Source organism: Miniopterus schreibersii (assembly GCF_964146895.1).
Source record: "Miniopterus schreibersii genome assembly, chromosome: X".
Taxonomy (NCBI): Eukaryota; Metazoa; Chordata; class Mammalia; order Chiroptera; family Miniopteridae; genus Miniopterus; species Miniopterus schreibersii.
The window spans coordinates 80774405-80799353 of record NC_138104.1 but is presented as its reverse complement, the minus strand read 5'-3'; the positions used below and the strand labels follow the sequence as shown (position 1 = coordinate 80799353).

Genomic DNA, 24949 nt, shown 5'->3' with positions numbered 1-24949 from the left:
ATTGATGAGGAAGTAAGCTACAATTAAGTGATGTGTATCACTATCAAGACAATAATATTGCTTTCAGATTCTAGGTTCAGAATTCTCTTCTTTCCAGCAAGTATGCCAGTTTCATGGCATATGCTGTATCAATCTCATTTCTCATTTCCGTTTTTCCTTCCTCTGCTTTGTGTCCCTTTTTGCCCAGTGTCTACCCTTATCCCATATATGTTTCTTACAGACCTTATTGTTTCCTTAGTTGCTTCACTCTGAAATATTTAATAATTTATTAACTTTGAAATATTATACTACAGAAGTTTTCAAAGTAAAGTAAGATTTTTTATTAGTTAATTTCAAATATTAGACTGTATTTTTAATGAAAGATGACAAGATATAGTTAAATTTCCTGATTAATTTAACTAAATTTCTGTTAAATAGTTTTAAATATATTATCTTCCTTGCCAAATTCTGGTTACTGGAATAATTTGTCCTTGTATTGTTTGGTTATAGAGTTGGAACTGATAACATGAAAAGGAATAATAATGTGGTGGGGGGGATTTTCTAAGTGTATTGCTGGAGTCAGGATTCGTGGGTTGTAACCCTTGTGTCTAAACAGTTATTTTGTCAAGATTCTCTAAACTAAAACAATGTATTATATGTATAAAATGAAATGATTGCCCTGATGCTTGACAACTCTAGATTATTATGATTATGCCAAATACAGAAAAGGCCACATGTGTTGATTTTTAACAATTGAACTTTGACCCGTTTGGTTTTTTTGTTTTGTTTTTTCAAGGCTAGAAAAATAATATGAAATTAGAAAAGCTATCAGGATAAACAGTGGGGAAAATTTAGACATATATCTTATTAACAGTAATATTGATTTGAAGGATGTATTTTGATTGTTGGCCCACTGTACATAATGCCTTTTGGCCTTTCTCAAATGAATTCATTCATCTGATTCAGATAGACACAGTAGTTTATACACTCTCTCAAGGAACAGTGGCTTCATCTCCACTAGAATAGTAATGGCTGTGAGACTTTTAGTTTCAATAAAAGGTTGGAAGGGAAGTAGATGTCTTTCTGGTGATACCTATGGGCAAACTTGGCTTCAAACCAGCTGTTCCAGAATGTACCTTAAATGACTAATAGAACTTTGCTGAAAACATTTTATTAAATTCTTTACTGTAATTACAGCATAATCTTTGTTGTGCTAATCTTCAAGGAGTGTGTTTGTATTTTATAGTTCTGGAAATACGTAAACTTAAACAAGTACTTTAGTACTACTGTAGTATGGAAGTAGAAATTGCGATACTGGAGAATATTAATGTATATTTTTTGTGTAATAATGGAATGTCTTAATTTTTGAAACATTGGTTTCCTTTTAAATTCCTTGCCGTTAAAGTAAATGGCCAAAAGTGTTCTTCAGTTATGAAAGAACCCATTTTAAGTTTTTAAATTAGTAGCTAATAATTTAGATTAATAAACTCTCTTGATTCCAACAGAATTAATTGCCTAATTATATTGTTAAGTTCTTCTCGTTTCAGTCAAACTCAGCGAAGTCCCCATGTGTTTTATCGTCATGACTTAATCAATCAACTTCAGCACAATCATGCCCTAGTTACTTTGGTAGCAGAAAATCTTGCAACTTATATGGAAAGCATGAGACTTTATGCGAGAGGTATGTATTATAAGCTAACATGAATTATGGGAAATAATAACTTCCCGGCTTTGGGGGCATGGGGGGGGTGGGCATTAATTACCTTAGAAATGACAACAAATGTGTTTTGTGTTCCTTTTTTAGCTTATGATCCACTTTCACTTTACTCTTAACTCTTACACACTCCTAAACTCCCGGCCAGCATTTCAAGGCCCTTTAGTGTTTGCCTTGCCCATTCTCCTTGTTAAATTGGTTTTTCCCTTCCCTACCTGGGGCTGTGCCTGCCTGTACTACAATTAGTTATTGCTGCCTTAGGTCTGTACTGGACTCATTTTCATCCTTTGTTTCCTTACTACCACTGCCATTATCTTTTCAAGAAAACTTTTTTGTCTAATTCTGTGTTAAATAAGTATGTCGATTTATGAATTAAAAATTCACAAGTAGAGAGATACAAGGCTACAAAAATCCGCGTTTACATTGTTTTCAAAGTGTGAATTTCTTTAAATATGTCACTTTACTGTAAAGTTTCCTGGTGGTTTTTTTTTTTTTAACAGCCAGTTTTTAAGTGCCTGCCATATGTGGAGCCCTATTTCAATCCTCTTTTGCCCTCTCACAGTTGTATTTACATCTGTATGGCTAGAGTACAGATGTATTCTTAGTACATATTCCTCTCTCTTATGCCAAATTCATAGCACCCCCCAAAACACACACACACACACACACGATTGTCTTGTAAGCTCAACTTCGTTGCCATAGCCATAGAAAGGAAACTGTATATTACCAGTGTTGGAGATAGACTTGAACATAATACTTACTGAACATAACAATCTTAACATTTTATAGTAGACTCTGCAGAAGCCAATAGTATATATTAAAAATGAGGATATTTTTAATGCTCATTGTTTGAAGAGTAGAGTAGGTAGACTCAGCATTGTATAAAATCCCAAGGTGCTTATGAACCATGAGGTCTTTGCTTAACATCCCAACCTAAAACTCAGCTAAACATAATGGAAAGATGAAGCAGTTCTTCAGATACCCCCTACTGAATTTGTTGACTCTTTGTTCTTTCATTTACCCTCTTTGGGCTGAATCTTCCTAGGCAGTAGATGAGCTAGGTAGGCATTCTAAGCATCAGGAAGCTGATAGGCATCAGGCATTGATCTTTTATCATTTTAGTCCTAAGTTCCTTCATAAGCAGCATGATAAAACAATCAGGTCAACATAGGCATGTGGCCGTGTGAGTTATATTCTATATAAAATGCAATAAAAATCTGAGGGAGGTACAAGATATTTGATGTAGTGCACTCTAGCATGTGGGCTCAGTTTACCATAACTCTGATTCTTCTTTCTGATCACTTCTTGCTGGTACACAGCCCTCACAGATGCCACTTCAGTCCTTCCCCCACAGTGGAGCCATATAGATCATATGTTCTGTGAATGCACATTTTTATTTGCTTCTTTTACATGTGGTGTTTCATTTAATTTCATTGTCAGAGGTTGAGAACCCTGCTGTTAGGGCAGTCAGGAGATGGTACACATGCAGTTCAGATGCACTCGTTTTCTGTTCTATTTTAGTCAAATCCCCATTAGTAATTGCTTCATCTCAATTTCGTTGTCACAAAAATGTTTTCAGTCTTCAGTTTCTCCTCATAATTGTATCTCTGCAAAGTAAGAGATGCGAATGAGTATAGTCATATTGCCTAGATTATTGAAACATGACCCAAATGTATTAGCTAAATGCCTGGCACATAGTAAGCTCTTGAGTTTTTGTTGCTATTGATATGTTCCCCTGAATTTGTTGATACCATACCTTTTGTTTCTCCTAACTTTGATAACTTTTCCTCCTCTGTTACAGTACTCTTTATTAATACTGATCTGTCTACAGATATTTAAATATGGGGAGAAAGAATTTTTAAGCTAATAAAACTTTCCTATTAAAATAAACTTCACAGCATTAAATCACTTCTGTGGTAACGTCAACCACTAATTTAAAATTTGCAATTTTAAAGTAAATTACAGTTTTTGTCTCTATAATAAAAATGTTGCATGGATCCCATTAAGTATGAGACATATTCAGGAGGGATATTATCAGGCTTCCACAGTTCACTGATATTCTCAATTTCTGGTCAGTGTTTCACCAATATTATTTATCCCGCCCATATTTCATCACTAGTATCTTCATCTTTGGAAGAAAACATTTCCTCAGTAATATAGTCAGCCGATTCTACCTCTTCTTTTAACATTATTTCGATAAAGTTATGAACTTATTAAAATTCTCAACGTTTACTCATGAGTTCTTTCTTGTGCTTTCAGGCACTGGTGCTTACCAAGTCATTCTTTTAAAGTTTTTTTTTTGTTTGTTTGTTTTTGTGGGTTTTTTTTAAATATATCTTTATTGATTTCAGAGAGAGGAAAGGAGAGGGAGAGAGATAGAAACATCAATGATGAGAGAGTCATTGATCGGCTGCAGCCCACACCCGGTCATGTGCCCTGACGGGAAATCGAACCCTGATCGCCTGGATCCTAGGTCGATGCTTAACCGCTGAGCCATGCCCGGCTGGGCTAAAGTTTTTTTATTTGTATACAGCAAAGCATAAAACTACCTTTCAGTTTTCACTCATTTTAATTTATTGGTAGGATTGCCATTGTACTAATTGAAAGATTTATTTGCCATTTTCCCTGGTTTCTGGATAGAGTTGGAGAACTTGTCTTTGTTGTAGATCACAGAATTTTTGTATTCTGTTTTCTTAGGACAGCCACTTTCAGTTACCTCTTCCCAGACTCTCAAAACTGGAAGTTTTAGGAACTTTTTTTTTTTTTTTCCTGTAAAAGAATTTCTTTTGAGTGTTATTCACAAATTGTGCTTTGTATTAGGATATGGATCCTTGGCTAGACTTTCTCAGTAGCTGTAGCTAATTCCTAGACATTAGCCATGAAGTACTGTTAAGTCTGTGTGGGTTCTTTGTAATTTTTTTTTAAAAAAATAAGCTAGTATTATTAACTGTTTACAGTTCTCTGGAGTAATGGCTATTTCTAGGACTGTTGGAGGGAAATTACAAGGTTGAACACCTCATTTCAGAAAGTAAGAAAGTGCTCAAAGAATCATGTTGACATGTCAAAAAACTATGGGAGTTGGTGCTCACTGACTGAACTGGGGCAAAATAAATGATGAAAATAATTAAAACCATTAAATAAAACAAACCTTTCCGTCTATACTGAAGGAAAAGAAAGTACCACAACTACTAAATGTAACTTGATAAAAAAACAACAACCAAGGGATGAGGGATTTAACTTCTGGATTGGTGGAAGTAAGGTACTTAGTAGATCTTAACAAAACAATCATTTAACTAGAAAAAAATATTTAAATAATAATAATTAATAAAGTATCTGGGAATTGGTTTAAGGGGATACAGAAAATCGGGAAAACTTTATTTAAGAAAATCTACCAAATCTCGGAAAGACCAGCAAGAGTCCATAGCATCTGAGCCACAGCTCACTTTCTCTTTCCACAGTTGCCAGTCTAGAGCTATGGTTCCACCACGGGAGGGGCACGCTATTCTTTCTTTATCTTCCCCTGACCTGTGGTACAGAAGCTCTATTCTTGGTGGTCACTGGCGGAGAGGACTGAGACTCCCTTATTCTACTCAGTGCCTACTCAGTACGGAAGCTTTACCCCAGGCATGGCAGGCTGGGAATACTGGAGCCCGGGTCACGCACCCGCCGCAGCTTGCTCGTAGGGTGGAAGTTCCATGCCGAGGGGCAAACTGAGAAAATCAGGGGCTCTGCCCCCCATACCCACCAACACTGCTCTGTAAAAGCAGGATATCACTCTGGAAGAAGCTGGCTGCTATGTTGCCACTGGCTCAGTTGTGTACAAGTTCTGCTTAGAGGGAGATAAGCTGTGAGGATGAGGAGTTCAGCAGGCAGGCTTGTAGAAACTGACTTTATTTGGACCAGAGCATGCCACATTCCTAAGGGCATTGTTAAAACCAGTGGAAATTTGGTGAAGAGCAATTACAAGAGAGGGTGCTTGGAGCTCCATGTACTCATTGACAAGTGAAGCAGCATAGCAACCAGAATTGTAACAGATGTAGATAAAGAGACAGTGAAGATGAACTCTCCTGTGATTAGTCAACCCTTGAGATCAGGAATGCTATGCATATAAAGTGCTTTGGAATAAATTGCGGGGGGGCGGGGGTACTAAAAACTACATACCAAGGAAATTAAAGATCCAAATAAATGGAAAGATACCCCATGTTTTTGGAATGGAAGATAGAATATTAAGATGGCAGTACTGTGCTGGTTGAGCTACAGATTCAACACAATCCCTTTTTACAGAAATTATCAAGCTCGTCCTAAAAATCATGGAAATGTAAGTGGCCCTAATAGCCAAAAACAGTCTTGGTGATAAAAACCACAGTTGGCTAGCTCATACTTTTTTATTTCAAAAGTCACTACATAATAATAGCAATCAAGACAGTGTGGTGCTGACATAAGGATAGATGTATGCATCAGTAGAATATAATTGAAAGTACAGAAATAAGCCATGCACAAAAATTGAATCAAAATACCCTGGCTGTTTTTGCTCAGTGGTTAGAGCGTCGGCCCATGGACTAAAGGGTCCCAGGTTCAGTTCTGGCCAAGGGCACGTACTTCGGTTGCAGGCTCAATCCCCAGCCCTGGTCGGGGCGTGTGCGGGAGGCAACCAGTTGATGTTTTTCTGTCTGTCTCTTCTCTCTCTCTTCACTCTCTGAAAAGCAATGGAAAAAAAAAATATCTTCAAGGTGAGGATTAAAAAAAAAAGTTAAATCAAAATGGCCATGGATCAAGTAAAGTGATAACCCAAGAATGGGAGAAGATATCTGCTAATTATATATTTGATAAGGGACTTGTTTCCAGAATACATAAGAACTCTTATAATTCAACAGTTAAAAGACAACCCAATTAAGAAATGGGCAGAGGATCTGTATAGACATTTCTTTAAAAATAAACAATGACCAGTTGGCATATAAAAAGATGCCCTATTTCATTAGTTATTAGGGAAATGCCCATTAAAACCACAGTTAGAAACTACACCTACTAGAAATTAATAAACCAACAGCAAGTGTTGGCAAGAATGTGGAGAAGTCGGAGCTTTCTTATGTTGCTTGTGTGATTGTATAGTGGTGCAGCCACCTTGATAAACAGGTTGGCAGTTCCTCAAAATGATAAACATAGAATTTACCGTCCAGTTTATGCCTAGTTATATACCCAGGTGAAATGAAAACATAGATCCATGCAAAACCTTGAACGTGAATGTTCATAGCAGCCAGAAAAGTGGAAATAACCTAAATGTCCATCATTTGATAAATGGATAAATAATACATTGTATACAATGGAATACTATTTAGCAATAAAAGAATTTTACAACAAGGATGAACCCTGAAAAACATTAGGCTAAGTAGAAAAAAGCCAGTCACAAAAGACCACATGTTGTAAGGTTCCATTTATATGAAATATCTAAAATAGACTAAGGGCTGGGGGTGAGGGAAAATGGGGAATGGCTGACTGTGGAGTTTCTATTTTGAGATGATGGAAGATCTTGTAGAATGTGAGAGTAGATTGTGACAGCTCTGACTATACTAAAAACCATTGGGTTATACATTTAAAAGGGGGTGGATTTTATGATATGTGAATTATGTATCAATTACATACGCTTTTTAAGAAGTGTATTTTCTCATGATGAGTTCTGAAATGGAGGCTAGAGAACTTGCAGTCTATAATAACAAGAACCGGCTTATGTTGGCCTTTGCCAGAGGCACTTGAGTTAATTTAGTCTCATCTCCTTTTCCCTGTTTTCAGTGAGATATCGAACAGCCAGGCAGCATGAGTCAAAACTGGGCCATCTTGCCCTGACCCACCAGTGTGGCTCAATCTTAATTTGTTGTCTAATCACAGTATTTGTTTGGAGCTGAATGTTTACAAGGAAAACCACCAACCATCTTTGTTTTCAAAGCCCGGAAGCTTTTTTTGTAACAAAGTGTAGGGCCTCTCCCTTCCTATGTAGCATAGAGGCATCTTATTTCTTGATTTTCTTGATCATTTGGGTCCCAGTTCCTGATAAAGCACTGTCACCTGAATAAAAAAATGGGGTGATGCTAAAACTAGTGGATAAAAGTTTGATAAGAAATAAGACATTTACATAGTCTTAAAGTATCTCCCCACAAATTACTAATTACAAAGAGAAAAATAATGACTCTACAGTGGAGAAACCTGGTCAAAGCACCTTGACCAAATGATCAATTAACATGAATACTGCCACTGAATGACATGATGTTCCTCCTGATTATGATACACTGAGAACATAGGGTCACTTCTGTGGTATTTGCCAAAATGCCTAGCCTAATCATGAATCTAATCATGAAGCATCAGAGAAGCCCAAATTACGCGATATGCAACAAAATTGGAGCAGTTTTCTAAAAGATCTAGAAACGAAGGGTGATGAATTTTCCAAGTTAAAGAATAAAAAGGCATGTGTATTTATGTATAAACTAAATGCGGTGTGTAATCTTAACTTGGAGAGGGGTTTTGGGCAAGGATGCTGCTAGAACATAGTGGGTAGAGGCCTGGGATTCTGCTACATATCCTACAGTGAACAGGGCAGTTCCACACAACAAAGAATTATCCAGCCCAAAATGTCTATAGTGGTTCTTGAGAAACCCTGGGTTAGATAATAGTATCCTATCATTGTTTAATTTGATAACTACTGGGGTTATGTAAGAGAATATTATTGTTACTTTGAAATAGTCATCAAAGTCTTTAAGGGTAAGGGTCCTATCTCCAAGTAAATCTCAAATGACTTAGAAAAATTACACATACACCTATGTGGCAATCAATGAGGCAAATGGGGCAAAATGTAAATAACTGGAGAATACGGATAAAGAAGATTAGTGAGTTAATTCTTACATTATTTTTGAAACTTAAGTTTGAAGTTATTAAAATTTCCCCTATAAAAGAACCTGCTGAGTAAACAAAGCTGTGCATAAACACCTTTTTTTTTTTAAGAAAAAGACCCTGTATCCTTTGTTTGTTCAGATACTTAAGACTAGTGCTCTGAAAAGGAAATTTCTACGTAGTAGGATACTTTGGTATTCTATAGAAACTAAAAGTGTAGTGCTTTCATTCCTGAGCCCTGATGAAATTGACTTTCATGGAAGTACACAATATGTGTTTACACTTTTAGTAGATGACAATAATATGTGGAAGTAGAAAGCAGTCATAATATCATTGGATTTTTCTTCACCAAAGCATCAAAAGGAGATGTTTCTAAATATTGTACATGTTCCATCATTGCATGTCAAGGTTTGTTCAGAGAAGAAACCTCACTATTTCTGGAGACTTTGATTACCTTTACTGTTTCCAAAGGGTCTCACACAGTTAGAATTCTTCAGCACTAGCACACACGTACCATAAGGTCCAGGATCTGGTATGGAAATACCAGTATTTGATGCTAAAAGGAAATTGCGCAATTTCTTATTCCTCTTGACTAACACAACTTACTGGAAGGAAAGTCAGTGATTAACAGCACTTGTCAGAGCATTTGCTTCAACTTTCTGTTCCAAGCCACAAATCAGTTCGGTCATTTTCAGGTTATACAGCTTTTTCCAATGCAATAAAAAACAAAAATTTAAATCAAAAAAGTCCACTGTCCATAATATTTTTAGGACAGTAGGTGCTTTCTAAGATTTTTTTTGTGTGTGTGGTCTTTCATTGCAAACACAGACTTTTTCACCCATCGTATGCTGTAATGAAAGTAAAACCAAAGGGTTTCCTAGCTGTGTTTTATTTTTAAATTATTTTTTAAAAGGAATTTTCAATTTAAGGTAGGCCTAGGAACCAAGACCTACCCAGAGTTACTATTGTAAATAAATGGTTAAGTTTTCTTGAATTACTGAGACTAATCTTTCATAACATGTTGATGGTGATAACTATTTTAACTTCATTATATTAACGTCTTATATTACTGTAACTTCCTAGGTAGATATTAGTAATATAATTTATTTTTTGTCCATGAAGAGTGTTTTCAGTATAAGAGGATGAAAATTGAAGAAAAAATGTTGTCTTGGTGGTTAGTTCACGTTCACTGACCACTCAAGTTAATCTTAAGCTATAATCAGAAATTACTTCATTGTTTATGAAGATTGGCTGAAGGCATTATGATGAATTATTTTTTTAGCACATTTAACAGATCGTTTTCTTTTGGTTATGTAAAAGGAAAATTTATTTTTGTAGGGAAAATAGATGAGTAGAAATCACCAATAATTACAAACTTCAGGATGTCTTTTAATGATAAAAAATTAATGACTTTGTAAGTGACTTAATTTTCTTTGGTTAAAGTCACCAGTGATGTGGGTATCCAGATATATAATGCATGATTTTCTTTTTAATTTGCAGACCATGAAGACTATGACCCACAAACTGTAAGGCTGGGAAGTAGATATAGTCATGTTCAAGAAGTCCAAGAACGGCTTAACTTCCTTAGGTTTGTTTTAAACAATTACTATTGCTCTATTTAAGACATAGATAAAGAATGCCAACTTAGTATGATATATTTCTTAGGTCGTCTTTTAGGTGCCCTTTCCGCCTTCCCACATTTTATTTTCCCACACAGAAATCATTACCTGAAAGTCACAGGACATTTCCTTATGTGTTCATTTATTAAAAACATAGAATTATTGTCTGAGTTTTAACTTCCCTTCTTTGCAGTATTTGAAGAGAACACATTTTAAACTTTTGTATAGAATTCTGTTCGTTATAGTTGTTTATGCTGGAAAAAGGTTTATTGTTACAGAACAAGTTTTCATATTTTGATACAACCAGTTAGAGAACCATAGTGACTTTAATGGTACCATAGACACTAAGGAAATGGGGATAAAAGGCTGCTGGACCAGCACCCCAAAAGAATGGTTTGAGTCCTGTGGTGCCTTGTTTATCCTAGCAGTGGCTGACAAAGGCAGTCTTAGGTCATGTTTTAAGAGCATTGTTCTGATGGAGTTGAGGTAAAGAGGTATTATTTCCTTAAGCCAAAGCTAAATGTAGTACAAGGCTGAATTTCCTCAGTGATAATTAGTTTTTAATGACTGTATACTTACAGGTTTGAAATTGTTCAAAAATTTTTTTAATGTTTTTATTGAGAGGGAGACAGAGATAGAAACATAGATCAGCTGCCTCCTGCATACCCCCTACTGGGAATCGAGCCTGCAACCTGGGCATGGGTTGACACTCAACCACTGAGCCATACCAGCTAGGTTGAAATTGTTACAATTTTTGATGAGAGATTTCTTGTGATTTCAGAGACCACATCATATAGCAAAAGAACTTATTCAGATCATAAATGTGCTAAGAGAAATGCCAAGATTATCAGTGCTTCAGAAAAAGCTATTGCATTTATTATTTTGATATACTAGGGAATTTTCTTCTGGGCTGTGTTAATTACATTTATTGAACTATGTGCTCACATTGGAAAACATTTATATAAATTACATAATGATTTTGACTTGAGGGAAAACTCTAGCCACTAGATTTTAAGAAATTTAGTATTCATTTAAAAATGAAGTGTGTTTTTCAACCATTTGGATAGAAAGACCTGCCTCCCCAGGTTGAGACTCACTGCCATAGTGAGCCATTGTTATTGAGTGGTGTATGTTGTATCCCTTAGATTTCCTAGAACAGAAGAGTGGTTATGAGCTCTTTTGCTATATTAAAGTTTGGAATCAGGAAATCACTTCTAGTCCTTGCTCAATACCTATCTACATGTACTATAACAACTCTAAAGGGAAAGGAACCTAACTTTACCCATTGTATATTCGACCTGTTTTAAATACTTTACCATTAATCCTCATAGCAGTGCAGTGGGGCAGGTATTATCCCCATTCAATTAGTAAGAAAACCAAGATTCACAAGGCTTAAACCAGCTTGTTTGAAATCACACAGCCAGTATGTAAGGGTGTTGCACATTCAACTAGGTGTAACTTCAACGTCTGTGCTCTTTATTCGACCGGTGATTTTCAAAGCTAACTTGGAGCCTTAGGGCTTCTGAGGAGCTTACTCCAAGGTTCCTGAACCAACAGTGGATGTTTTATCCCCATTTCTTCTTCGCTCCTCTTCCCAGTAACTAGAGCAGCTCTGTTTTTATTTTATACATCCGACTTCCAAATGGAGAACATTCTCTACTGTCTTTAAAAACAACAACAAAAACTTTGAAAGCAACTGCATTTTATCACATTGGATCTCACTTTTGTATCTGTAAATTAGAGGTAGCAGGGTTAGGGAGGACTAGGTGCTAAAAGCCCTCTTAAGCTCAGTAGTTTTTTTGTTTGTTTTTAATTCTCACCTGAGAATATTTTTCCATTGCAGGGGTGGGGGTAGATGTGAGAGAGACTCACAGACTGGTTGCCTCCCAAACACTCCCTGACGGACCGGGCTGGGGATCGAATCTGCCACTGAAGTACATGCCCTTGGCCAGAATTGAACCCAGGACCCTTCAGTCCCGGGGCTGACGCTCTAACCACTGAGCCAAACTGGCTAGGGCCATCATTGTCTTCTTTTAATGACCAAACCAATAGTCACAAAACTCAAAAGACCCTAGAAAACATCCCTGAATAATTGCTAAACCTAGTGTTGAATATTAACATACAGAATTTAAATCATATTTAGTTTATTCTGTTTAATGTTGCCAGGTACTGAGTGATAAGTATATATCATCAGAAAGTTAAAATTTAAGCAGTGTTAACTCTTAAATGTCATTGAGTTGTTTATCTATGAAAATAGCTTAGCAGAAAACCTCATTCTCCGGTGATGCCATATAAGCAGAATGCTAGAACTCAAATAACTGTTAAACATACTAAGCTGTTTAAAGTTCAGTTAACAAATCTTTTATTCAGTTTAGGTTCAGTCACCTAGCAGAATTATTGACACATTGTTAAGTGCACAGTATGCTCTTGTTAAATGAATGAATTAATATCTATTCTTTTCTATTACCTGATAAAAGTTGAGAAATGTGTTATTTTAAGATGTCAGTAAGATCTGTCATTGTTTCACTTGTAGTTAAAATATAATTATGATAGCCTGGCAGGTGAGGCTTAGTGGGTTGAGTGTGGCCCATGTACCAAGAGGTCACCGGTTACATGCCCAATCAGGGCACATGCCCGGGTTGCGGGCTTGATCCCCAGTAGGGGCCGTGCAGGAGGCAGCTGATCCATGTTCAATGTTTCTCTCCCTTTCTCAAATCAATAAAAATGTATTTGAAAAATATATAAATAATTGTGATAAGTGGATGATTTCATATGTATACAGATAGATTGCATTTCAGAATAAAATCTATGTGGATCTAATTTCTAATTTTTTATGTTTTTCCAAGATTTTTATTGAAGGATGGCCAACTGTGGCTATGTGCTCCTCAGGCAAAACAAATATGGAAGTGCTTAGCAGAGAATGCAGTTTATCTTTGTGATCGTGAAGCCTGTTTTAAGTGGTATTCCAAGTTGATGGGGGATGAGCCAGACTTGGATCCTGATATTAATAAGGACTTCTTTGAAAGTAACGTGCTTCAGCTGGATCCTTCCCTATTAACTGAAAATGGGATGAAATGTTTTGAGCGATTCTTCAAAGCTGTGAATTGTCGAGAAGGAAAACTAGTAGCAAAAAGGAGAGCATATATGATGGATGATTTGGAGTTAATAGGTTTAGACTACCTTTGGAGGGTAAGTGAAAAGTAGGGACTTATAAACATTGTATATGATATAGTTTTTCAAATAGGTAAGGAATCACAGTTTTGCATATAAATTATATGTATGCTGCTTTGATGCCAGTCCCAGGAGGCAGTGATAGTTCATCCTTATGTTATTGTCATGTCATTTGTCTCTGGGTTTTTCCTCTCTTTCCCTTCTCTTTCCCCTCCTGCCTTTTGTCTAGGCTTAGAATCTGTCTGTCCCAGACGTGTGTAGAAAGTGCATTAACCAAACCTTTCATGCCACCCCAAGGAAGTTACTGTTCTTCCCTTTTTTGTTCAGTTGTAGATCTTTATCTGCTGACACTGTTTAACTTACGATGTTTTTAAATATTTGAGGAAGTAAAATACTATCTATTTAAGGTTATCTTTCCGCCTTTGTAGTATTTATATATTTACTTTTCATTGATGTAATTGACATAACATATTAGTTTCAGGTATACAATATAATGATTCTATATGTATATATTGCAAAATGATCACCACGTTAAGTCTATTTAACATTCATCACTACACATGGTTACTTTTTTTTTCTTGTGGTAAGAACTCTTTAAGACTTACTTTCTTAGCAACTTTCAAATATGTAATACAGTATTATTAACTATTGTCACCACGCTGTACATTTTATCTCCAGGACTTACTTATTTTATAACTGGAAACTTAAACCTTTTGACAACCTTCACCCTTTTCACCCACCTCTGGTAGCCACCAATCTGTTTTCTATATCTAGTGGATTTGGTTTTCAGTGTGTTTTTTTGTTTTGTTTGTTTGTTTGTTTTCGATTCCACATATAAGTGACATAACATGGCATTTGTCTTTCTCCAACTGACTTATTTCACTCAGCATAATACCCTCAAGGTTTGTCCATGTTGTCACAATGTGGTGTTAATTTATTATTCCTGACTTTAAAAACCTGACCTGTTCACAAGTTTATATATATATATATTTGGATATGAAATATTTTTCTGCAAACTGTAAATAGCCTAAAATCTTTACTGTGCTATTTTATTGTTCAGACTTTTTAATTAAATAAGGGGTTTTCAACATTTTAAAATAATTTTTTTCAATTACAATTGACTTAAGTTTTCAACATTTTTGAACAGCAGAAACCCTTTTTTAAATTAAAAATTTACACACCTACTCCGAAATGTGAAACTAGTTGAAGTGAGAACGGAAAGCCTGTTCTCTTTTTCTACTCAGCCTCCTTGTGCTGCTCCACCTTTCTCCTCCCCGAGCTTTATAGGGGTCAGCCCTAAAACACTTCCTCGAAGTCCTAGAGTTCTGCATAATTTACATACCAGTGATATAATTAGATGAGTGATAAAGATCTGTAGAAGTTAGGTCAGTAGCCCTTTATGTTAACCTATTTCAAGTAATCTTTTATTTCCTTTTAACTAATTTGAATTCCTTCTTTATTGTCTCACAACTTGATTACTAATGTGTTGAGTTGCAGTGTTAAATAATATTAGAAACGGACTTATGGAACAGGAAACAAACTGCTGGTTACTAGAGTGGGGAGGGGTTGGGGCAGGTGAAATAGGTAAAGGGAGGGAATTAAGAGGCGCAAACTTCCAGTTTTAAATAAGTCATAGGGACTTAATATACAGCACAGGGAATATAGTCAGTATTGTAATAACTTTGGTGACAGATGGTAACTAGACTTATGGGGGTCATTTTGTAATGTATATAAATAATGGATCTCACTATAATGTACACCCGAAACTAATAGTATAGTATATGTTAATTAAAAATGATACTACTGATTAAAATGAATTATATCTTTGTGTGTCCTCCATTCTTAAACAAATTTCTTTATTCAAAGACTTGAGTTTTGTATTATTTCTTTTGGTCTGTTTTCTCATTTAATTTTACTTGGTTTTCTTGATTTTTCAAAGTAGATGTATTCTGAAAATATTGACTACTAGATTAAAAATAACTAAGGGTGTGTTTTGAATTGAAATGGCCAACTAAGATATTTCTTGGAAGGTATTTACGTTTGAATCTTTTTTAACCCAGGTCGTGATTCAGAGTAATGATGATATTGCCAGCAGAGCTATAGATCTCCTTAAAGAGATATATACAAACCTTGGTCCAAGGCTACAGGTCAATCAGGTGAGGATTGACATACATTAAAACTTACACAAATGAAAACTCTGATTGAAGAACTCTTTTGCTTTAAAGAATTTTTCTTTAATTCAGAATTAACTAGGAATTCTTTTGTTCCAACTCTCATTATAAATATACCTAAAATACTTAGTACATATTTCTCTTGTACAAAATGCTGTCTAAATGAATCTTATCCTAATATTATCTTAAAGTGATGATTTTGAGTATAATTATGGCAAGAGATTTTTGACTAAATTTCTTTTTATTTTAACACCTAATCCTGAAGTTTATTTTTTGAGTATCTAGTTTATACTTATATAACTCTAGCTTCCTTTGACAACACATAGTATATTTTATTATCAGTATAGACTCTTTGGTTAAATATGATCATGATTAATTGAGTGCTACCTTTAAATTAGTTGTTGCCATCTTTAATTGAAGTAACGTTTTATATATACATTTAATTTTTACATTTCAAAGCAACTTGAACTGTCATATTTGGCCCATTTGTAGGTGGTGATCCATGAAGACTTTATCCAGTCTTGCTTTGATCGTTTGAAAGCTTCCTATGACACATTGTGCGTTTTGGATGGTGACAAAGACAGTATTAATTGTGCAAGACAAGAAGCTGTTCGCATGGTTCGAGTATTAACTGTGTTGAGGGAGTATATAAATGAATGTGACAGCGATTATCATGAGGAAAGAACAATTCTGCCTATGTCAAGGTTTGTGAATAACTACTAGTGCTATTTCTTAATTACTTGCTATTTTCCTAGCCATTTGATTTTTTTAAAGCGATGTACCAGCCCTGGCCGGTGTGGCCAAGTTGGTTGAGTGTTGTCCGTGCACCAAAAGGTCAACGGTTCATTCCCCATCAGGGCACATGCCTGGGTTGTGGATTCAGTCCCCTGATAGGGTGCATGCAGGAGGCAGCTTAACCGATCAATGTTCCTCCCTCTCCCTTCTCTAACTAAAATCAATAAAACCTTTTTTTTTCTTTTTTAATTATGTACCAAAAGAAAGAGTGAGAGAATTTTTCATTTTTGAAAGTGTTGGTGTCTTGCCCGTGAACATTATTTGCATCTTTAGAATCTTTTTTTAATAGACCTGTTTTTGTTTTCCAGGATCTGTTTTTTGTTTTGTTTTAGGGTTTTTGGTAGAGCGTTCTCATTAAGTCGCGTTTCCTCTTTGTTTGTTTTTCACGTTTCCTCTTTGTTTGTTTTTGCCAATGACTTATTGCCTGGTAAGTGTTGCAGGCATATCTTGCAGTTGAAGTGTTTTGATGCCATTCATTTACATTGTTAAAAATAATAGCATAGTAGGATTGGAGAGTAATTGGAAAGAACTTTTAAAAGCTGCTTTGACAGAGAGCCAGGATAGCAAGAAACATTTTCAAATGGTCTGCTAACAGTTCTTTTAAGGTCTTACCATTTAGTAATTCAAATAGTATTTATAAGTTAGAGCTGTTTATAAAATGAGTGTCATCAGTATTTATTTTAAAAGATTTCTCCTTGTAAAACAGTTGTTAATCATGAAATTATTTAAAATTGCTCCTTTTAAATATTTTCATTTTTTTGTATCTTTATCTGCAACAGTATTTATACCAACATAAATATTATTTTGGGGCGTGAATTTTGATATTAAGAATTTTTCAGAAAAAATGAACACCTTAGCATTTTTGTTGATATTCTCAAGATATTAGCATTAAAATAATTGAAGTGTTACTCGTCTCTTTGTGTTAATTTCTTATAAACTAGAGACCTCATTTTCTGCAACAGTACTAAAGAGTAACAATAATGGAATGTATTGCGTTTTGAAGATTATATTTGTAGTTCAAAGGAGCAATACATTTTTTTAAACATTTTAAAAGAAATATATATTTATTGATTTCAGAGAGAGGAAGGGAAGGGGGGTGAGAGAGAGAGGGAGAAAGAAATATCAATGATGACAGAGTTGTCATTCATCTGCTGTCTCCTTCATGCCCCCGATTGGGGATCGAGCCCACAACCTGGGCATGTGCCCTGAACAGGGATCGAATGGCAATCTCCTGGATCCTAGGTCAGTGCTCAACCGCTGAGCCACGCCCAGCCGGGCAGCAGTACATTTTTATGTTCAAGATCCTAAACTTACTTGGTCCTGTTTAATAAGAAAATATTCAATATTAGATTTTTAGCTTTATTTTCTTTGCAAGAAGATTTAAAAGTCTGCTGAATGTGATGATGTTTTCTTTTTTGTTCCCCCAGAGCTTTTCGTGGTAAACACCTCTCTTTTATAGTTCGCTTTCCAAACCAGGGCAGACAAGTTGATGACTTGGATGTATGGTCTCATACAAATGATACAATCGGTTCTGTACGACGATGCATTCTCAATCGTATTAAAGCCAATGTAGCCCATACAAAAATTGAGCTCTTTGTGGGCGGTGAACTGATAGATCCTGCAGATGATAGAAAGTTGATTGGACAATTAAACTTAAAAGATAAATCGGTAAGTATCCTTAAATACCAGACTTTTGAAGAAAATGAAACCTGAGGCCATTTTTCTTTCAGTAGTCAACATTTCATTCAATAAATGTTATTTGAGCATCTGTTATGTATGAGGCTCTGTATTAGGTGTTGGGATTGTAACACTAAGTTGACAGGCATCAATGTTACCTACAATATAGTAGAGGAAAGGGTTTCTAAAAACAAAACTAATTGAATGGTTACATTAGCCAATACTCATAAGTTGTATTTCTAAAAGTATAGCCTGTGGGTTTTTGTTTTTGTTGGTGTGTTACTGCTGTTTTGTGTATTTTTCCTTGTCTTTAATACTAACGTAGTACATCATTTTCAGTTAATTACAGCCAAACTTACACAAATAAGTTCCAATATGCCTTCAAGTCCTGATAGCTCTTCTGATTCCTCAACCGGATCTCCTGGAAATCATGGTAATCATTACAGTGATGGTCCCAATCCAGAAGTGGAAAGCTGTTTGCCCGGTGTGGTGAGTAGATAGTTCTGCGTTACTATATGCAAGGCATTGTGCTAGCTTCTTTGAGAATAAAGAGGTATATTGAATGTTTTTTTTTCCTTGAGCTTGGAAGTTAATGTGGCAAAATAACAAATTAACTATACAGTTAACCATCAACTTCAGAGTGGATCCATCTGAAAGGTGATTGTAACTTGTTTGATATTTAAAACATTTCCCTATAGATAAAGTTAATTTGTTGTACAGCTTAATTATAACTATTGAATATAAGTTTAGAAATATACTACTGTATTTTATATTTGTACTACAATAGTGAATCCTTCCTTCAGAACTGTTTCTATAGGAAAATATCTGCACTTTTTGGTTGTCCGTAACAGAACTTTTATCTAAAGAACCAGTGACTCTTCCCTCCCTTATCCTCTCCTCTGCCCCTCCCCACAACAATTTTAATGGCTACAATAACAGCCACTTCAGTATAAGAAGGATTTGCTCCCTACAATTGGCTTAGGAATTTAATTATTAGTGGGCATGGCGCCCTTTTATATGTAGAGTCTTAACTTGCACGTATGAGAGAAATAGTTTAACAAAATAGTAAAAAGAACTGTCAGACAGCAATTATTGGAGGTGGCTTGGATAGTGTATTTATTAGTCTGCATCATGCAGGATTTGTAAAGGTAGGAAGAAGGGAAAGGCAGAGTATTTTAAAGAATAGAAATGACATAAGCAAAAGTGTGTCAGTTAACAAACAAATTTATTGGGCTTTTGGGGGGAGGTGTAATTTACAGGTAAATATTTTGTGTATTTTGTATTCTAGATAATGTCACTGCATCCCAGATACATCTCTTTCCTTTGGCAAGTTGCAGACTTAGGTAGCAGCCTAAATATGCCATCTCTTAGAGATGGAGCAAGAGTACTTATGAAACTTATGCCACCAGGTAAGAATTTTTTTGAAAAAAAGTAATAATGTTGATAAAGAACATACTGGCCAATAACAGGATATATTAGCAACTTCTGTTTGTAGATGGAATGCCTTATGGTATAGGCCAGAACAGGAGTTGGCAAATCTACAGCCCACTGCCTGATTTTGCAAATCCTAACAGCAGTGGGTGGTTTTTACATTTTTAAATAGTAAAGAAATAAAGGCTATTTTGCGACTCATGTAAGTTACATGAAATGTAAATTTTGGTGTCCATAAACAAAGTTTTATTGGTGTAAAAACATGCTTATTCATTTATATACTGTCTGTGGCTGCTTTTGTTTTAACACAGCAGAACTCAGTGGTTGTAGCAGAGACCACGTGGCCCACAATGCTTTAAATATTTAGTATCTGTCCTTTTACAGAAAAAATTGCAGGGGCCTGGACTGTATTTTGGGTTATGTCTCATCGATAGCATTGTTCATTTTACCTTTCTTAAAAACAACCACTTTCGATCTGTAGCTTGTATTTTTGTATATGTATATACCATTATATCTGTAAATAATTTTTGGTACAACTTTGTCAATTTCAGATATCTAATGATTTCTTTATTATGTACATGAAAACTTAACTCTTCAACATTCTCCCAATTTTTGCTTAAGTTCATAGTCAGCATTTATGTTTTCAGGAGTGAAAAGTAGTTTCCTGGATTATGGACTTCTTTTTTTCCTGCATTTAATAATTTTCTCCTTTTCATTTTGAATTTTCTATAAATCTATTGCTTCTTCCTACATATTGTCTAATAACCTCAAAATAAATTTCTATTATTATGTGTTATCTAATCTGTCAGCTACACCATTGTCCTGGAACTTCCCTTCCTCCTGTCACCTCGTTGTTGTCTACCCTTTTGGGACTTCTTTCTTCAGCTTTCCTATAGTCCTATTTACTGGCTTCTGTCTTAGGCCTTTCTTGAGGTGCTCTCATTCTGCTGCTGAATGCAGCTAAAGCTTCACATTTGATTAGTAGTTTGGGTGTAGAATTCTAGGTTGAAAATTCACTGTCTAGCTAGTAATGTTCCTTTGCCATGTGATCTTTGTCTCTGGCAGTTCTGGTTTTATCATTGAGTTTGGAAATTTGGTTAGGAGATGCCTTGGTCTGTTTTATGGTGGGTACTCAGTGGACTTGGAGATTTCCTAATTTCTGAGAGATTTGTATTCTTTCTTTGCTAATTTTTTTGTCCGCATTTTGCTTTTTGTGTGTCTTTGAAATGTGTGACTGTGGTGTTCAGTCTAGTAAATCTGATTTCCTTACTTTTTCTTTCTCCTTTCATTAATTTTATTTTAGCTTTGGGGTCGTTTCCTTAACTTTTTTCAGCTCTTCTGTTGATTTTTTTTGTCCCCAAGTATTCTAGTATTAAATGTTCAAAGCCTTTCTCCAGGTGATCCTTTTCCACAGGATTTTGTTTTTCATTAACAAATTTCAATGTTTCTGCTCTAATGTATGTGTTTTCCTCTAAAACTTAATGCTTTGCAAAATTATGCACTAAAAATAACAGGTCTTGTGGTATAAAAGGGAGTTGGGGCAGATCATTCAATCCTATACAACTTGAAAATTTTTTTTTTAAATTTCGAAACATTTACAACTTTACAGAAAAGTTAGAAGTATAATTCAAGAACTTTTTTGAGAACCATTTGAGAGTAAATTGCTGGTTAATTTGCTGGTCTAATGTCCCATTACCCTTAAATACTTTCTTATGTATCCCAAACAAACAAGGAAATTTATATAACCAAAGTAAACCATCTAAACCAGAACATTAACATTGATTCATTACTTCTACCATATTTGTAGTTCCCATTCAAGAGTTCTGTAATAATCTGCTTTAGAGCAAAAAGGTTCAATTCACAATCTTAACATTGTGTTTAGTAGACATATCTCCTTTAGTTTCCTTCTGGAAAAGTTCCTCATTCTATCTTTGACCTTAATCACCTTGACACATTTGAAGATCACCGGCCAATTGTTTTAGTGTTCTTCTAGTGCTGCTTGTTCCAGCTAAGCCAGCTATCTTCCATCCCCTTACCTTCAATAATCCCCTGACATCTCTCTAGTGTTCCTTCTTCATCCCCTGTTTGTGTGTCCTGTTGAGTTTATGTATTTATATTCTTTTTTTTAGTGGGGTTTGTGGATCTGCTGTTGATCTACAGTTCAGTAATTAGCCCAGATAATTTTTAAAACTGTCTTGCCCAGCCAGGTGTGGCTCAGCGGTTGAGCATCGACCTAGGATCCAGGAGATTGGGGTTCGATTTCCGGTCAGGGCACATGCCCGGGTTTCGGGCTAGGCAGTCGATCAATGACTCTCTCATTATTGGCGTTTCTATCTCTCTCTCTCACCCTCCTTTCCTCTCTCTGAAATCAATAAAGATATGTTTAAAAAAATAAAACTATCTTCTACTTCCATTATCTCTTTTGTCTAAAGTAAACACCATGTTGACCTTTGAGTAACAGTTGCTTTATGTATGCTGATTAAACCTTCATGGCATATTTTATTTTTTAAAAAGATTTTTTAAATCCTCACCTGATAAGTTGGAGTTTTTGTTTTGTTTTTGTTTAATGTTTTGTATTGATTGGAAAGGGGGAAAGGGAGAGAGAAACATCAAACCTGCTACCTTTTGGTGTATGGCATGATGCTCTAACCAACTGAGCCACACTGGCCAGGGCCACAACATATTTTAAAACAAATCCTTCTCTGAATCTCTGATCTTTTTTCAAAAAAAAAAAAAAAATGTTATAATAGACATTTATTTAAAGTAATATATTTGCAACCCAGGTGATTCTAAATTGTACATTGCAGTACTGAAGACAGGTGCATCCACAGATTTCGATTAAATGATTATTTCTCTGCCCAATCTTCTCTTTTCCCCTTTAAATAACCCTTTCAGAGAGAAGAAGGGCAAGAGAGAGATAGAAACATTAATGATGAGAGAGTTGTAATTGATTGGCTGCCTCCTGCACACCCCCTGCTGGGGGTTAAGCCCGAAACCTGGACATATTTGCCCTGACTGGGAATCGAACCCCGATCTCCTGGATCCTAGGTCAATGCTCAACCACTGAGCCACGCCCAGCCGGGCTGTCCGCATATTTTGTTCACTGCTCTTTCGGTAAGATCTGCTGCCTCGTGGACAGGTCCAGTGCTTGCTTAATGCGAAACACCCTGTCATTACACAGGTTCACAAGAAGCCTTCTTATGGCTTCTTTTTACATCGTCATCCACATGTATTGTATGGTCTCGCATTAACCTGTTTATTGAATCCTGCAGCATTGTAATATACCCTCCAGCCGCCATCTTGATGCAGGTCTCTTTACAATTTTGACCAGAGATTCCAGAATTCCTGATCTTGTTGTTTGATCATAATGCCACCAGGTGGCGAGAGTGAGCTCTTGGCAGGCTGCTCCTTTCATATTTTATATAATCAAAGTATAATAGTACCTAGATTTGAAATAGCCAACTTTGAAAAGGCCAGTAATGATTGTATTACAGTAGTTAAATCAGAGACTGTGGACTCAGCCGGACTTGAGTTCAAATCCTGATCTGTGAAACTGAGCTTAATATTTAAGTATTTGATATATGGGGAAACCCCTAGTCTATTGACTGGTATTTAATCAGTATTCAATAAATGTTAACTTATTTTCTGTCACTATGATTGCTACACACATGCATACTCACACCCTTTAAGAAAGGAAGCAGGGTCTGGCCGGCGTGGTTCACTGGTTGAGCATCGACCTATGACCAGGAGGTCACAGTTTAATTCCTGGTCAGGGCACATGTCCGGGTTGCGGACTCAATCCCCCATAGGGAGCATGATCAATGACTCTCTCTCACGTCATTGATGTGTGTGTGTGTCGTCGTCCCGTCCGTCCCTGCCCCCCCCAAAGCAATAAACAGATACTGGGGTCTGGGGAGGAAGTAGGGGCTCTATGAAAAGGAAATTGTTAAAAATTCTTTCTAGCTGTGTAACATTTGGGTAATCATTTAGTGTTTGGGCACACGCGTGTGTTGTACAGGTAAAGGGAAGGAAACCAAGATGGAATTAGTAGCTTTTTTTCTAGTCATTGACTTTACCTTTGTTTGTTCATGCTGCATCTTTGCCTTAAGTCAGGTGCCTTCATTATGATTAGCTGCTAAACTTAGAACTTCTGCAGTCTTCTGTAGGTAATTTAATCTCTTATAATCTAGACTGTACTCCAGAGTTTATGTGATCTTATATGCATCAGGAAAACAGACTCTTGCTTGATACCAAGTAGTTAAAATATATACTGCTTTACCTCTTCAGTGCTTCCTTTTTCCTAAGAGTTTGGACTATATAATATATTTTAAAATATGTCAAAGTCTGTTACAATTACTTTGTGTTTGTTAACTCACTTAAATGTCACAACGTCTACTATTTTCATCTGTATTTTAAAGATGGAGAAATGGACACAGAGATTTAGTTACTTAACCAAGGACACATTGCCTAAACTGCAGCTCTATGATTCAATTGCATGTGGTTGGGCTCCAGAGTTTGTACTGTTAACCTGTTACTGCTGATTATTTTACATACTTTTTTTTTTAATAACTATTTTTAATATGTTTTTCTTAATTTTAGAGAGAGAGGAAGGGAGAGGGATAGAGAGATAGAAACATTGATGAGAGGGAAACATCAACAGGGTGCCTCTTGCACATCCACTACTGGGGATCAAGCCCACAACCCCGGCATGTGCCCTGGCTGGGAATCAAACCGGTGACCTGGTTCATGGGTCAGTGCTCAACCACTGAGCCACACCAGCCGGGCTATCCTTTTTAATAATATGTTACTATAACCATATAATTGATTAGGTTTAAAGTATCTTTTTAATAAAAGCCTAGAAAAGAATAAACTAAAATCTTAACTACACCTGGATTATGAGGTTATGGGTGATTTTCTTAGAAGTCACTGCTTCATTTTCTTAGAGCTCTTGTTCCTTTTTTTCTTCTGTTCCCTTTTGCTTCCATCCTCCCCTCAGTGTATTTTTAAGCCAAGCAAGACATTCTTGGATATTAATTGCTTTGTTTTTAGAGAGTAATTTGCTGATATATGTCAGAAGTCTTGGAACTTGCAGTTTTTTCTGCCTGTAGGATTTTTTTCTTGATGAAATAATTACAAACTTTTGACTGCTGGGATCTTTAGTGTGTGTAAAAAAAAGGGAGGGGGGAGGAAAAAACCTAAATGCCCAATAATAGAGATAATACTGGTAAAATAACAAGGTCATTTTAGACATCAATTAAAAATAATATGGGGGCCCAGCCGGCGTGGCTCAGCCGTTGAGCATCAACCTATGATCCAGGAGATCTTGGTTCCATACCTGGTCAGGGCACGTGCCCAGGTTTTGGGCTCAATCCCCAGTAGGGGGTGTGTGGGAGGCAGCCCATCCATGACTCTCTCTCATCATAGATGTTTCTCTCTCTGTCCCTCTCCCTTAATCTCTCTGAAATCAATAAAGACTTTTTTTTAAATTAATAATAATATAGGGGGGTGAATAT

At 35.9% G+C, this 24949-nt stretch overlaps 1 protein-coding gene across 8 annotated transcripts in view; it reads left to right on the top strand.

The window, feature by feature from the left end:
• The window catches only part of USP9X (ubiquitin specific peptidase 9 X-linked), a 117277-nt gene that overhangs the window by 51543 nt on the left and 40785 nt on the right, over nt 1-24949 (top strand). For 7 of the 8 annotated variants that reach the window (XM_081125137.1, XM_081125135.1, XM_081125136.1 and 4 more), the window contains 8 exons: nt 1512-1660; nt 10073-10160; nt 13038-13380; nt 15423-15518; nt 16026-16237; nt 17756-17996; nt 18345-18494; nt 19294-19414. In XM_081125137.1, the coding sequence (XP_080981263.1) occupies nt 1512-1660; nt 10073-10160; nt 13038-13380; nt 15423-15518; nt 16026-16237; nt 17756-17996; nt 18345-18494; nt 19294-19414 (1400 nt within the window). The remainder of the gene's footprint in view (nt 1-1511; nt 1661-10072; nt 10161-13037; nt 13381-15422; nt 15519-16025; nt 16238-17755; nt 17997-18344; nt 18495-19293; nt 19415-24949) is intronic. The other variant, XM_081125138.1, reaches the window with a different exon arrangement.